Here is a 12,779-nt window from a genome sequence, read left to right as displayed (position 1 = left end):
GCATCAGAATCGAGCTGATACAGTTCAATATCGCTTGACGGACGACAAATAACACTATTCAACACTCCGTCTTTTCTTCATCTGTGCTTCTTTTGCAAAGCCACCATCGACCCCCCTGCGCCCTGAAACATGTCTCGAAACGTGCTAGACCAAGACTTCGGGTCTGAAGAGGAGGACGATGACTTCAACCCCGCTCCTGCAGACGATTCTGGGGATGAGGATACTAAGGTTTGTTGTAGGATTGGGTGGCAAAGTGAACCGTTTCACTGATACACAATTGAAGCAGGCTGCGCGTCGCGCCCCGGACGATGAAGACGATGACGATGACGAGGAGGAAGTGAACACTGGACGGAGTGGAAGGCAACGTGCTGGTAGTGAAGATAATGCCGGAAGGGGCGCTGATGACGATGAGGAGGGCGAGAATGACGACGAAGAGGAGGAAGGGGATGAAGAGGATGAAGACGAAGAGGAAGAGGAGGAGGATGATGACGAGGATGCCAATGCTGTGAGTTTAGATTCCGGTCCTAAGCTTGGAAAGGTCACCGGCTGATCATGGTTTTTTTTTTTTGTAGGGACGCCCACGGAAGCGCAGACGCAAAGCCGGTGTGCACTCGTTCTTCGAAGAAGAAGCCGGTGTCGATGAGGATGAGGATGAGGCTGAGGATGACGAGGACGAACTGGCGGAATTTGGTGGAGAGATGCACCCGGATGATATGGACGCCCTGCCTGTTGGTGCTGAAACGGACGACCGCCGACACAGACAGCTTGATCGTCAGCGTGAACTGGCAGCTAGCATGGATGCGGAGAAACAGGCACAGATGCTCAAGGAGCGCTATGGACGGAACCGCGCCGCGGCTACTGACGCAGTGGTTGTTCCTAAGCGACTGCTTCTTCCTAGTGTGGACGACCCTAGCATCTGGGGTGTTCGCTGCAAGGCCGGTAAGGAACGTGAAGTCGTGTTCTCAATCCAGAAGCGTATTGAAGAGCGACCTCCGGGATCTCGAAACCCCATCAAGATCATGTCCGCTTTCGAACGTGGAGGTGCTATGGCCGGCTATATCTATGTTGAGGCGCGCAGACAGGCCGATGTCATGGATGCACTACAGGATATGACCAATGTGTATCCGAGGACGAAGATGATCCTGGTTCCAGTGAGAGAGATGCCTGACCTCCTTCGAGTACAGAAGTCCGAAGAGCTCATGCCTGGTGGCTGGGTTCGTATCAAGCGCGGTAAATACCAGGGCGATCTGGCGCAGATCGAGGAAGTCGAAACAAACGGCTTGGCAGTGACTGTGAGACTGATTCCGCGATTGGATTACGGCATGAACGAGGATATTGGTGCCCCTATTGCCGATCCGAAGAGGAAGCGCCCTGGCATGAACCCAGCCGTGGCACGACCTCCCCAGCGTGCGTTCAGTGAAGCTGAAGCCAAGAAGAAGCATGCAAAGTACCTGTCTGCCACGTCTGGCTTGGGTGGAAAGTCGTGGAACTATCTCGGTGAAACATATGTGGATGGCTTCTTGATTAAGGACTTGAAGGTTCAACATCTTATCACGAAGAATGTCAACCCTCGACTCGAGGAAGTCACTATGTTTGCTCGCGGCTCCGAGGACGGCACCTCAAACTTGGATCTGGCTTCCTTGGCTGAGACGCTCAAGAACTCCGCTGCTGAAGACTCCTACCTTCCCGGTGACCCGGTGGAAGTCTTCCGAGGTGAACAGCAGGGCTTAATTGGTCGCACAAGTTCTACTCGAGGAGACATCGTGACTCTGCTGGTTACGGAGGGCGATCTGGCTGGGCAGACAATCGATGCGCCTGTCAAGTCCCTTCGCAAGCGTTTCAGAGAGGGTGACCATGTCAAGGTTATCGGTGGCAGCAGATACCAGGATGAGCTGGGTATGGTTGTACAGGTCAAGGACGACACAGTGACATTACTCAGCGACATGAGCATGCAGGAAATCACAGTCTTCAGCAAAGATCTCCGACTATCCGCTGAGACTGGTGTTGATGGAAAATTGGGCATGTTCGACGTTCATGACTTGGTGCAATTAGAGTAAGTTCCCTTCTCCCGCTGCCATGGACACCAGGTTCTAACTCATGCAGTGCTGCCACCGTTGCTTGTATCGTCAAGGTTGACAGAGAGTCGCTGCGAGTGTTGGACCAGAACGGCTCTATCCGGACAATTCTTCCCACACAAGTCGCGAACAAGATCACTCCTCGCAAAGACGCTGTGGCTACGGATCGCAATGGCGCAGAGATTCGCCATGGAGACACGGTTCGAGAGGTCTACGGCGAACAGAGAAACGGCGTGATTCTCCACATTCACCGTTCATTCCTGTTCTTGCATAACAAAGCGCAAGCCGAGAACTCTGGTATCGTGGTTGTCCGCACCACCAACGTAGTTACCGTTTCGGCCAAGGGCGGCAGATCTACCGGACCTGATCTCACAAAGATGAACCCGGCTTTGATGAGGAATGGTATGCCTGGTGGTCCGATGGGCCCTCCCCAAAAGAGCTTCGGGCGTGACAGAATGATCGGTAAGACGGTCATGGTTCGCAAAGGACCTTTCAAGGGTCTTGTCGGTATCGTCAAGGACTCTACAGATGTGCAGGCTCGTGTAGAGCTGCATTCTAAGAACAAGTTGATTTCCATTCCCAAGGATATCCTCGTCGTCAAGGACCCTGTCACGGGACAGACGATAGACATGGGCCGTGGCCGCGGAGGACCGCGCGTGCCCCATGGAGGATCTGGAGGACCTCCCTCTGCCTGGCAAGGCGGCCGTACCCCAATGGGAGCTGGAGATTCGTCCCGGACACCAGCTTGGGGCGGTCCCTCGTCGTCGAGAAGTGAGCATCTCTTTCCATACCAATACACAGTTTCATCGTGCTAACCTTATCTTCAGCACCCGCTTGGGCCGGCATGAGCGGTTCCCGCACCCCAGCCTGGAAGCAAGACGGCTCCCGAACCTCCAACCCCTACGATGGCAGCCAAACCGCCTACGGAGGCTTTGGTTCACGTACGCCCGCCTGGAACGCTGGAGCTCGCACTCCCTACGTTGGCTCTGGCAACAGTGACTTCGATGCCTTCGCCGCTGGCTCCCGAACCCCCGCTTGGGGCTCCTCCAACGCCGGTAACCGCACCCCCGCCTGGGGCGGAGCCTCCTCCAGCAACGGCACCAAGGACCGTGGCTACGATGCCCCAACCCCTGGAGGCTACTCTGCTCCTACCCCCGGTGCCTACGGAAGCGCACCCACCCCTGGTGTTTCCGCACCCACGCCCGGTGCTTGGGCAGATAGTGCCCCGACCCCGGGTGCCTTCAACGCGCCCACCCCCGGCGATAAGAGAGCCTACGACGCACCTACGCCAGCAGCTTTCGATAACGCTGGCGGTAGTCGTCCATATGACGCACCCACACCAGCTCTGGGCGGATCTGCGGCGACCCCAGGCGCAGGTGCATACGGAGATGGTGACGATGGTGGACCGCGGTATGAAGAGGGGACACCTAGTCCTTGAGGACAGAAGCAAAGATTTTGAAATGAATGTGTGAAAATAGACAAAATGCGGGCGTACCATTTTACTTTTCTCTTGTTTGCTTTTGTGCTTCTTATATTCTAATCACATCATATCATTTCATATCATATCATCCGGGTGCGAGAAGCATGGTTGTTTCGTTGGACAGAGATTCTTATTTTATTACTAACTGTATTATGTGTATCATCTACTTATCACTACAATTCATCAATTACATTTTCCTCATTCCATCTACATTGACAACTTGTGAAACCCCCACATGACAAACATCCTGAGAGGGTGAAGCAAGAAAAAAAAGTTCTACTCGACTCACAAGATCAAGAGAAAAATAAAAAAGAAATATCACATGAACGTATCCTTTCCGCTTGCTTGCATTCATTCCTTCTTGCCTTGCTTTTGAGACTTCAAAATAAAAATACATAGTAAAACACGGCAAAGAAAGATAGAAAATAAAAATAAAGAGAGGGATTGCAAAGAAACAACCTGACGCAATCCTCTAAGATTCTAGACAATAATAGAATCACAAACAGACATAAGCATCTCATCGACCATAGAATAGTTAAATAGTTGTTGCATGCGATCCGGTCGTCCGATTTTGTGTATCCGTGTTATGTGCGAGAAGATAAAGAAGAGTTTCTTCGGAAGATGGAATAAGAAAAAAGTGGATAGACATAAATGAAGGTAAAACTATGGCGGTACGGCTCGTGCCAGAACACGGACATTATCCACGAAACCCTTGATCAATTCTTCATACTGGTTTTTGGGATCCCCCGTCATAGCCATTTGGCCTTGGCGGCGGATTTCGGCGGCGGAGATTTCGACTTCGAGTTCGTGTTCAAATTCGCCTTTGACTGGGGGCTGGAGGGAGGGAAGGGATGTTAGCATGTTTTTTTGCTTCTTTGTGAGGGGTGAAAAAGTTATCAAGGGTTCTCACCTCTGATTTCGCAACCTGGGTTAGATCGATTTGATATGCTAGATGTCGATAACTCATACGATCTTTGTTCCGGTCGCCGCCACGACCACCCCTTCCGTCGGCGACGGGCAGGTTACTGACATCGCCGTCGTAGCTCATTTCGAGGTTGACGCTGATTCGCCAGTCGACGCAGGTGCGAGGGCTGTGTACGTCGAGGTCGGCGATGCGGCATTTGACGATCTTTGCGAGGACTTCGCCCGTTCGCTGGTCGACGGTTACACGCACCTTGGGTTTGTGACGCGGATTGAGGTTCTGTCGGATGACTGGCGGAAGCTCGTTGGGGGATACTTCGTAGAAAGTATCCCTTTCCTTTTTGTGGGCGTATGAAAGTGGGATGCGGCCTTGATTTGATTGGGGCATGGACATCTTGACCGCTTCGTTGAGGAAATTATTCATGGCTCGGTGTTGCGCCTTTGCAGAGTTAGCTGGTTAATACACATTGAAACATGCATGGTAACTTACCACAGTCATGGTGCTTTCAAAAGCAGTCCTGAAGCGCGGATTATCCTTGTTTACAACACTCTCAGTCAAGATTGGCAGAACCATTCGTTCCCCGCGATCCATGTCGATGAGCTGACCCAATTTGGCTTCCACCTCAATGATAGGCATTTGACCGGCAGCAGCCGCCCCAGCAGGGGCTGCAATGGCGTCATTTCGGAGCACGACGTGTTGGAAAAGGAAATCGGCGACAATTTTGGTGACCTCCTCGTGCGGGATAAAACCCGTGATAGACGGCTCCCATGGCCCCAAGCTACCGACCTGTGGAGGTTCGGATGGTCGCTGCGGCGTCGAAGGTCCATTCACGGGCGTGGATTCCCCTTTTACTTTGACTGGAGGAGCAACAGCAGCAGCCACAGCTCCCTGCGCGGAGGACACGGCGCGTTGGCGCACGATCCAGGGGTTTGCTGGCGAGTCTCTTGCGTGTTTAGGAATAGGCGGGTGTGGCTTTGGGATTGGGGGACATCTTCCTTTCGAGCGAGCACATCTTTGGGCGTAGATAGGCGGTTCGTTGAGCCTTCGCCGTTTTCGTTTGGGCTGTTGCGGGCTCGACGTGATTTTCGGGTCTGAAGCCACTCTAGCTTTTTGGGCCCACTGGGGCGCCGAATCCTCCACAGACGATTCCTTTGTGATGGACATTCTCGACGAGGGGGAACTGTTGATGTGTTGCTGTTGTGTGGGAAGACTTGGGTTCGTAGGTTGGCCCTCCTTTATTATAGTTCCATTCTCAACGTGTTCTGGCTGCGATAAAGCGGTCTGGTCGGGACGTGCCGTAGTTGCCTCGGGACGTGCCCCTGGAGGGAAGGTAGTTCTGGGGCTCACACTTTCGTCTGACTCCCTTCTTTCTGAGGTTGAACTGTGTTTGCGCGGAGTTTGGTCTAGTGTTCTTGATTCTGCTCGCGATGACCGCGCCGCGGTGGAGGGCGACACGTGCATGGCGGCAGCGGCAGCGTCCGGGCCCACCCACGGACTGGAAGCTCGATTCGAAAGAGAGTCACGACCTGAAGATTGAGGACGAACCGAGGATTGGGGTGATTGGTGGGCGTAGATAGCAGCAGCAGACCCTCGTGGCGTATTCGGTAGCGATCCTTGTGCCGGAGGGGAGAAATGTTGCGACGGGTAAGGTTGTGCAGCGCCTGTCGGGGAACTTTCCCTGGGATGGAATGAGTTGGAGGAATGGGAATAGGGGGTTAAAACAGACTGGATGGATTGCGACCGTTGTTGAGCGACGGGGGACTGCTGCTGCTGCTGCTGCTGCTGTTGCTGTTGATTGTAAGCGACGGACGCGGCGAAGGAGTCACGCGAGACGGAGGCACCGTAGGGAGGAGGGGTCGGAGCTCGTTGGGATGGCGCGCCCGAAATTATGGCCGGAGAGGGACGATATTGGTAAGGCGATTGAAGAGAGCCGTAGGAGGAAGAGCGCTCGGGGGATGCGTGAGATCGTTGCGGCGGCGGAGGGCCGGCAAAGGCTGACGGATAGGAGGATGAGGATGGCAGCTGGTCGCGCGGAGGATAGATGGGGTCGGAGGAATCGCGAGGCGCTTGAGATGGCGACGGATGTGGTTGGGAGGGAGCGCTGGAGTTGCCAGCGCTCTCCGTGTTCATGATGGTGCGCAAATCCATGGTGACAGCTGGCTAGAAAGCGACAACCTGAAGGTGTTGAGTAGCAAGAAAGAGGGAAGCTGCAGACTGCCTTTCACGATCACTCGGGGACAGCTGAACTCCAGCCAGCAAGCTCGGAGAGGTCACGAAAGAATGGCGAGGAATGACGGCATGAGGCAATCGCCAGTGAGTTGGCGATTTGCAGGGTGGAAGGGCGAAGGGCACGAAAGAGCCGGGATGGAAGCCGAAGTCGAGGAGGAAGAGGAGAAGGGAAGAATGAGGAGAGCTGGGATTGAAGGTCGAGAAGTTCACGTCGCGGGATCGGCACCGTATTCTGGCGTGCAATTGGCGGGTGGCCGATTGGCGGCTCGGAGCTCCCATAGAAAGAGAGAGTTTGGGAGTAAAGAGGGTGATGGAAGATGAAGCGCAGTGGAATGAGGATGAGAATTGGTTATTCTAGCTGTCAGTTGAGAAATGGGGAAGAGACACATCACCGATAAGTTTAACTCAGTAAGTAGAAAGTGGTAAGTAGTAAAGTAGCATTGAGTGTATAGTCCCCTTCCCTGCTGCAATGCCTTCCGCCCTAAGGTTGCACCGCGCTGAGTCTCATTGCGACGCTGCCTCCACTCCCCTTTGCACTGGATTCTCATGTCTTATTCAGTGTACAAATACATTTGAAATATTAAGGTGATACATATTAAAGCTCTGGTTTAGCTATTTAGAATTGTAGAATGTTCTTTTACCATGCCTTGGACTGTGTCTGTCAATGGTGCAGGTTGTATAGTATAGATTGACGGGAGTAGTAAGTAGCTATAGTATACCCGGCTTCATCCACTCCCCGTTCAAGATATCCACTTGTAAACGAGAAAAATAAAAGCACAACCCAAGTGCCTCTGACATACACCTAGGTACTCATTCGACTATACGCTAGTTCGTTTCATTCGTTCACTCATACCATGCCAGTTAACAACCCAAGAATCTCTTTACAGCGTGAGGGGATACCGAAGGTGGCAGCCAAATCCAAAGAGGAAAAGAAAAAAGAAACAAAGTAAAGCCAACAGAAAAAGGAAAACACAGCAACGCGAGACGATGGTGTAGTGTAAGTTGAAACAAAAACAACAAGTCGTCTAATGGTGCTTTTCTCCATGGCGCTACAGTGCCACCCCCCATAATCCACGTCCACCGCAGACCCCGAGCCAGTCGCGCGGATGCCCGGCAGGGGTGGTACCGCCCTGCGGCGACCAGCTGATGTTCGACACTTCGTTGTCGCAGAGCCATACGGCGGCCGGGCCACGCTCACTGGGTGTCGCGGGCGTGCCCGCATTGTGCGGGGCGGGAGGCATGGGGGGCACAGGAGCAGCATTGTGCTGGTTGATGAGGTCCCACAGAAGTACGAAGCAATCGTCCGCACCAGAGGCCAGAACCCCGCGGCGATTGGGCGACCACTCAACGCAGTTGATGGAGGAGCCGTGGCCCTTCAGTTCAAGAAGAGCCTGTCCGGGCTGTCGGACGTCTAGAACCCGCACGATGTTGGAATCTTGCGAGAAGGTGGCAAGAAGGTGGGAATCATGGGGTGATGCTATGATGACTGTTTAGCGTCCAATTTCAACGGCAGCCAGCAAACCCAACCAGATACATACCAGCGATGCGCAGTAGAGGCGGGGGCCATACGGGCTGGGCTTGTCCAGAAGGACTTCCATTGCCCGGGGTGGGGACTACAGCAGGTACCCGTTAGCGTACAATGCAAGGATCTCTAAGAAGAAAAAATTGGCATTACCCTTCTCATGCTTCTCCGTGGGCTCGTAGATGATAGTGCTATGTTCTAGGCTGCGGAGATCAAACATGCGCACACTACCATCAGCGCCACAGCTGACGAAGACGTCCACGCTATTCGCACAGAACCGAACATCGTACACCTCTTTATCATGTGCAATCAGCTGCGTCTTAGCGGTAAGGGTGGGAATATCCCAGATCGTGCAGGTGGTGTCGATACTCGAGGTAATGATCAGACTGGGGGAGATCGTATTCCAGTCCAATGAGGTGATTGGAGCGGTATGCTCGGGGGATTTGGAATTGGAGAGCAAAGCCAGCGGCGACAGTTTCGCTGTCGGTGCGTGTTGGCTGGCCGACCGCGTAATGGTGTTGGAACTTGGTACGGGTTGCGCCGTTGGCAGCGACCATAACCGCAAATGATCGCCAGATGTGGCCAACAGATCGGTAGACTGTTTCTGCGAAGATGGCGGCTCCCAAAGTATCCGTGTTACTGGATATGAATGGGTGGCCTCTGCGGTTTTCACATAGTCGAGCTTAATCTCCCCCGCGGCGGCATCCGGCGTATCGGGGTCGGGTTGTGTCCAATGGGTATCTATAATTTGTATCTATTCGAGATTAGCACAACTTTGAGGTTGCGAATAGCAGAATTGAATAGTGGCAGGGGTATGCGTACGTAATTGTGGTTATCCTCTAGGTAGCTTCCCAAGGCAATCTTGCCCCCGAACGAGCTGGAGCTCCCCGTGATAGGCCATTTGCACCAATCCATAGAATATATAGGCCAAGGAGCGATGTAATTGCTATTGGTAGGTACTGGATTATCCCCGTTGAACGGTGCCATTCCGGAGCTGGTGATTGGGTCACCTAGAAGGTCCCCTGTCGGTCGGATGTCGGCTAGACCCAACGGCGAGTATTTTGTTCCCTGAGGAGTATGGGGAGGGTATGCAGAGCCAGGAGAAGAGCCTGGCTGTCTGTATTTTGGCTGCTCAAACCCCGCTGGGCTGGATCTAGAATGCCCATGAGAGTTGACCATACTGGCGCGGGCATTTGGCTGCTGCTGCTGGGGCGGTTGTTGTTGTTGCTGCGCCGACGGGGGCTGTTGTCCTGATTGTGATGTTGGCTGCATTGGGGTATTCAATTCAGGTAGCGTTGGTAGCGCCGAAGGTGCAGTGTTAACTGATACTGCAGGTGGACGGTTGACGTTACCCGGCTGAAGCGCTCCCGGGAGTACTCCGCTCGCGCCGCTGCTTCCACCACCACCATACTGACCCGGTTGTGACCCCAATGGGTGAACATTGATGGAAGGTACATGGTTGTCTTGACCGGCGGGGTATTCGTGAGACATCGATTGTCGCTGCAGATTGGGGCCCGTTGATGGAATATGGAGCTCCTCAGGTCGACCGTAGCTTGTCGCCCGCCGAGCGTCGTAAGGCTGCGTAGGATTCGACATGACAGCGATGGCCGAACAACCCGAGACCTCAAGAATGAAAGGCGCAGCCCACCGCACAGCAGTTGGAGCTCAATGAGATTCTCGGATTGAGTTCGGGAGTCGAAGACGTAGGGCGATAACGAGGGTACGAGGACTATCCGGAGGAGAGGGGATTGGCGCTAGGAGCTCCGACTGCACCAGGGATGTGCTCGATCTGGATCATATCACGGGGGAAAGATGGTTAAGGAGTCAGAGAGACATCCTGGAGCTCGAACGAGGGGAAGGAATGCCTGCAGAAGAGGAGAGGGTCGAAGGGAGGAGCGATGAGGCAGCAAAGCGCCGCCGAGGGGAGTCTCGTGCCGCTGACTCAGCCACCCAGATCGCGGGGAATTCCTGCGCTTCTCCTTCCATCATCATCATCGTTGGTTGGAGTTGATGAAAGCGATCTTGTCTTACGTTGCAAAACGAAGGTATTTGACACCGGATTACAAGGTGGGATTCTACACTTATCTTATATTCCGCACCAAAGGGTACATCGTGCGCTGTATAACTCCTCGACTCTATCGTTATCGCCTTGAAACTCTACCCTTGCAGTGTTCATTCTCTACTAAGCTCCACCCGTGAGCTCCCCTCTCATCTCCCCGCAATATGGCTTCAGATCAACTTTCGGCCCTGCTTCTGCTGCCGCCACCCCCCTCGGCATCGTTCGACCAGTTCAAGGCTGCATACGAGCCCGTTCTGTTGGGTGTATGCACCCAGCTTGTCCGGGAACTAAATGGAGCCAATCACGCGGCCACACTAGATATTGCGCTCTCTCTTCCAGGCCTTCTATCCCCCTCATGTCGGCCGCGCACTAGGGCATTTTCAAGCCTCCAGTCTCTTCTGGAAAGCATCTATAGGCTTATTGGGATTGTATGTGTTGAGCAAGGCATTGAGCTCGACGGTCCTGGCGGTATTGACGCCCGTGTGATCTTACTCGATTACGATTCGGTCCAGACTGCCGTTCCCAGGGACAATCCGTGCGATGGTCCTATTATTGACTTGCAGACGTTGGCGCGGTCTGGGCGACTGTGGGATCACATATACTACCCGGATAACCAAGTAGGTCAGGGTCTAGCAACAGCCTTCAGTAGCATCTATTCTGAGTCTAAGGACCCCAACGGCGGATCGATGAGCGCAATCCCAGATGCACCCAATTGGAAGGCTGCAGAATCTCTTTTGATGATGGACAATAACCACACATCAACTACGCATTACTCTGTGGCTGTAGGAGGCACTTTCGACCATTTTCACATTGGGCACAAGCTCTTGCTCACGGCTACGGCGTTGGTATTGCAGCCTGCTGAAGATGTGGAGGCAGGTAAGGTCCGGAAGATTACCGTCGGGGTGACCGGGGAAGGTTTGCTGGCGAAGAAAAAGTATGCCGAATTTCTGGAGAGCTGGGATGAGCGATGCATGAGTACTGGATCATTCCTTTCAGCCATCATGGATTTCCGTCTCCCGGAAACCAGTGCGCCGCGCATTGAACGGGAGTCTGGGTGTGGACCCGATGACAAGTACATTCAAATGCAAATGCGGCCGGATCTAGTCTTCAAGCTGGTACAGATCACGGATCCTTTTGGCCCTACCATCACCGACAAGGAGATTAGTGCTCTTGTTGTTTCCAAAGAGACTCGTGCAGGTGGGGGCGCGGTCAATGATGAGCGTGCGAAGAAAGGCTGGGAGAGCCTGGAGGTGTTTGAAGTCGACGTACTACATACAGGCGAAGTCCCCACCGATGATGCCGAGAGTTTCGCGTCCAAGATAAGCAGCACTGATATCAGACGGCGTCGGATGGAGATGGCCACGGAATAAATTAGCGCAGTGAACTGGCAAAGCGTGCGGGCAGCTATGCGAACCAGTCGTCAAGCTCGAGAATTTAGACGTTGACAGTTGTCCTGAAACGGCAGAGGGCAGGCGTGCAGATATGGGGATGATTGGGCACGATGCGATCCTGTTTGTACATACATTGTCGGCATCACCAGCAGCCAGGAACAACAAAGCGAGTCATGCGTTTAATCCATATTGAATTTTTGTGAGTTGCGATGGTGCTTCTTGATGAAGTGACGCAACAAGGAGTGAGCTTCAAATATTTTTAAAATGGGGTTTGTAAAATAGACGGTCTCCGGCACTAATATGTGATGGCGGACTACTCCTTCTTTTTCTTCCGTTCTTTCTTCAACCGCCATTCAATTATATTTTGCTCCTTCCTAATTTCGGGGAGGTTTTTGAATGGCCTGTTTTTTTTTTTTTTGGATTATCATCCTCTTTTTTTTGATTTCCTAAACGCAAATTACCCCTGAGAAAGGTTCAGAATGAGTTGTTTTCTTTGTGCAGAGAGAGACAAGAGAGAAGAGAGAACAGACCACCAACCATCTTATCTCCCCGGCGTTTGGGATTGCGCCCTGGACTCGGGGGCTACTGGCCCAGAGTGTTTTAGGGGCTGATGATCCTTTCCCTCACAGCATCCCCACGCGAGGCTTTTCAGTCCGGACCAACGCAATGCCATTGTTGGCGATTCCGATCCAGTTCTGCAATCTCGATACCGTGCTGCTAAGTACTAGTCCTGCTGCTAGCACCCCCCGGTTCGATGGAGCAGCTCCAATGCCCCAATGCGCTAGGCTCACGGAGATGGGGCAGAAGGAGGGAATAAATGCCGTGCGCAACTCACCAGTCGCAAGCAGGGACGATCTAGGCTTGGGAACGACAGGCCGCCATTGATTCGCAGTCTTTCCAGGCGGGGTTCCCTTGCTGCAACTCTCTGGTGGGCGTCTGCACGCAACAGACTCTCATGTCGCATCATTTTTCCCTCTTACCCACTCCCCTCCCTCCCTCCTCCTTCCCTTATCCCCGGTCCAGCCAGCTGTCGTCGTCGTCCTTCCCTACCAATCCCCTCCGTCACTTTCTTTCCTACTTGTAGATTCCCTCCTGCAGGTT

The 12,779-nt window shown here is 53.3% G+C and overlaps 4 protein-coding genes across 4 annotated transcripts; 2 read left to right on the top strand and 2 right to left on the bottom strand.

Annotated features, from left to right (window-relative positions):
* Window positions 1-31: 31 nt before the first annotated feature.
* On the top strand, window positions 32-2,951 carry spt5 (transcription elongation factor spt5). The gene is made up of 4 exons (XM_025701211.1): window positions 32-228; window positions 287-505; window positions 573-2,053; window positions 2,104-2,951. The coding sequence occupies exons 1-4, from the start codon at window positions 130-132 to the stop codon at window positions 2,888-2,890; spliced, it is 2,586 nt and encodes an 861-aa protein (XP_025567507.1). The 5' UTR covers window positions 32-129; the 3' UTR covers window positions 2,891-2,951.
* A 1,267-nt stretch (window positions 2,952-4,218) lies between these two features.
* Window positions 4,219-6,625, bottom strand: triA (putative mRNA capping nucleoside-triphosphatase; the record flags this gene model as incomplete). Its single annotated transcript, XM_025708556.1, has 3 exons — window positions 4,219-4,389; window positions 4,466-4,915; window positions 4,967-6,625. The coding sequence occupies 3 exons, from the start codon at window positions 6,623-6,625 to the stop codon at window positions 4,219-4,221; spliced, it is 2,280 nt and encodes a 759-aa protein (XP_025567506.1).
* A 775-nt stretch (window positions 6,626-7,400) lies between these two features.
* BO88DRAFT_401318 (WD repeat protein) lies at window positions 7,401-10,088 on the bottom strand. Its single transcript, XM_025705813.1, has 4 exons — window positions 9,051-10,088; window positions 8,382-8,982; window positions 8,245-8,319; window positions 7,401-8,183 (listed from the first exon to the last, which is right to left on the bottom strand). The coding sequence occupies exons 1-4, from the start codon at window positions 9,822-9,824 to the stop codon at window positions 7,756-7,758; spliced, it is 1,878 nt and encodes a 625-aa protein (XP_025567505.1). The 5' UTR covers window positions 9,825-10,088; the 3' UTR covers window positions 7,401-7,755.
* Window positions 10,089-10,234: 146 nt separating this feature from the next.
* Window positions 10,235-12,025, top strand: BO88DRAFT_401317 (putative pantetheine-phosphate adenylyltransferase). Its single transcript, XM_025705812.1, has one exon. It carries the CDS (start codon window positions 10,452-10,454, stop codon window positions 11,655-11,657), a length of 1,206 nt encoding a protein of 401 aa, XP_025567504.1. The 5' UTR covers window positions 10,235-10,451; the 3' UTR covers window positions 11,658-12,025.
* Window positions 12,026-12,779: the final 754 nt, after the last annotated feature.

This window comes from Aspergillus vadensis (genome assembly GCF_003184925.1).
Source record: "Aspergillus vadensis CBS 113365 unplaced genomic scaffold BO88scaffold_2, whole genome shotgun sequence".
Lineage (NCBI taxonomy): Eukaryota > Fungi > Ascomycota > Eurotiomycetes > Eurotiales > Aspergillaceae > Aspergillus > Aspergillus vadensis.
This window is presented reverse-complemented; position numbering and strand designations above follow the sequence as displayed.

Bases quoted from the DNA above. Each gene is read 5' to 3' on its own strand.
- spt5 (XM_025701211.1), top strand. From the start codon at position 130: ATGTCTCGAAACGTGCTAGACCAAGACTTCGGGTCTGAAGAGGAGGAC. The intron at 229-286 runs GTTTGTTGTAGG...CAATTGAAGCAG, and splicing joins CTGGGGATGAGGATACTAAG to GCTGCGCGTCGCGCCCCGGA. The intron at 2,054-2,103 runs GTAAGTTCCCTT...TAACTCATGCAG, and splicing joins CATGACTTGGTGCAATTAGA to TGCTGCCACCGTTGCTTGTA.
- BO88DRAFT_401318 (XM_025705813.1), bottom strand. From the start codon at position 9,824: ATGTCGAATCCTACGCAGCCTTACGACGCTCGGCGGGCGACAAGCTAC. The intron at 8,320-8,381 runs GTAATGCCAATT...TACCTGCTGTAG, and splicing joins CACGGAGAAGCATGAGAAGG to TCCCCACCCCGGGCAATGGA. The intron at 8,184-8,244 runs GTATGTATCTGG...CAGTCATCATAG, and splicing joins GCCTCTACTGCGCATCGCTG to CATCACCCCATGATTCCCAC.
- BO88DRAFT_401317 (XM_025705812.1), top strand. From the start codon at position 10,452: ATGGCTTCAGATCAACTTTCGGCCCTGCTTCTGCTGCCGCCACCCCCC.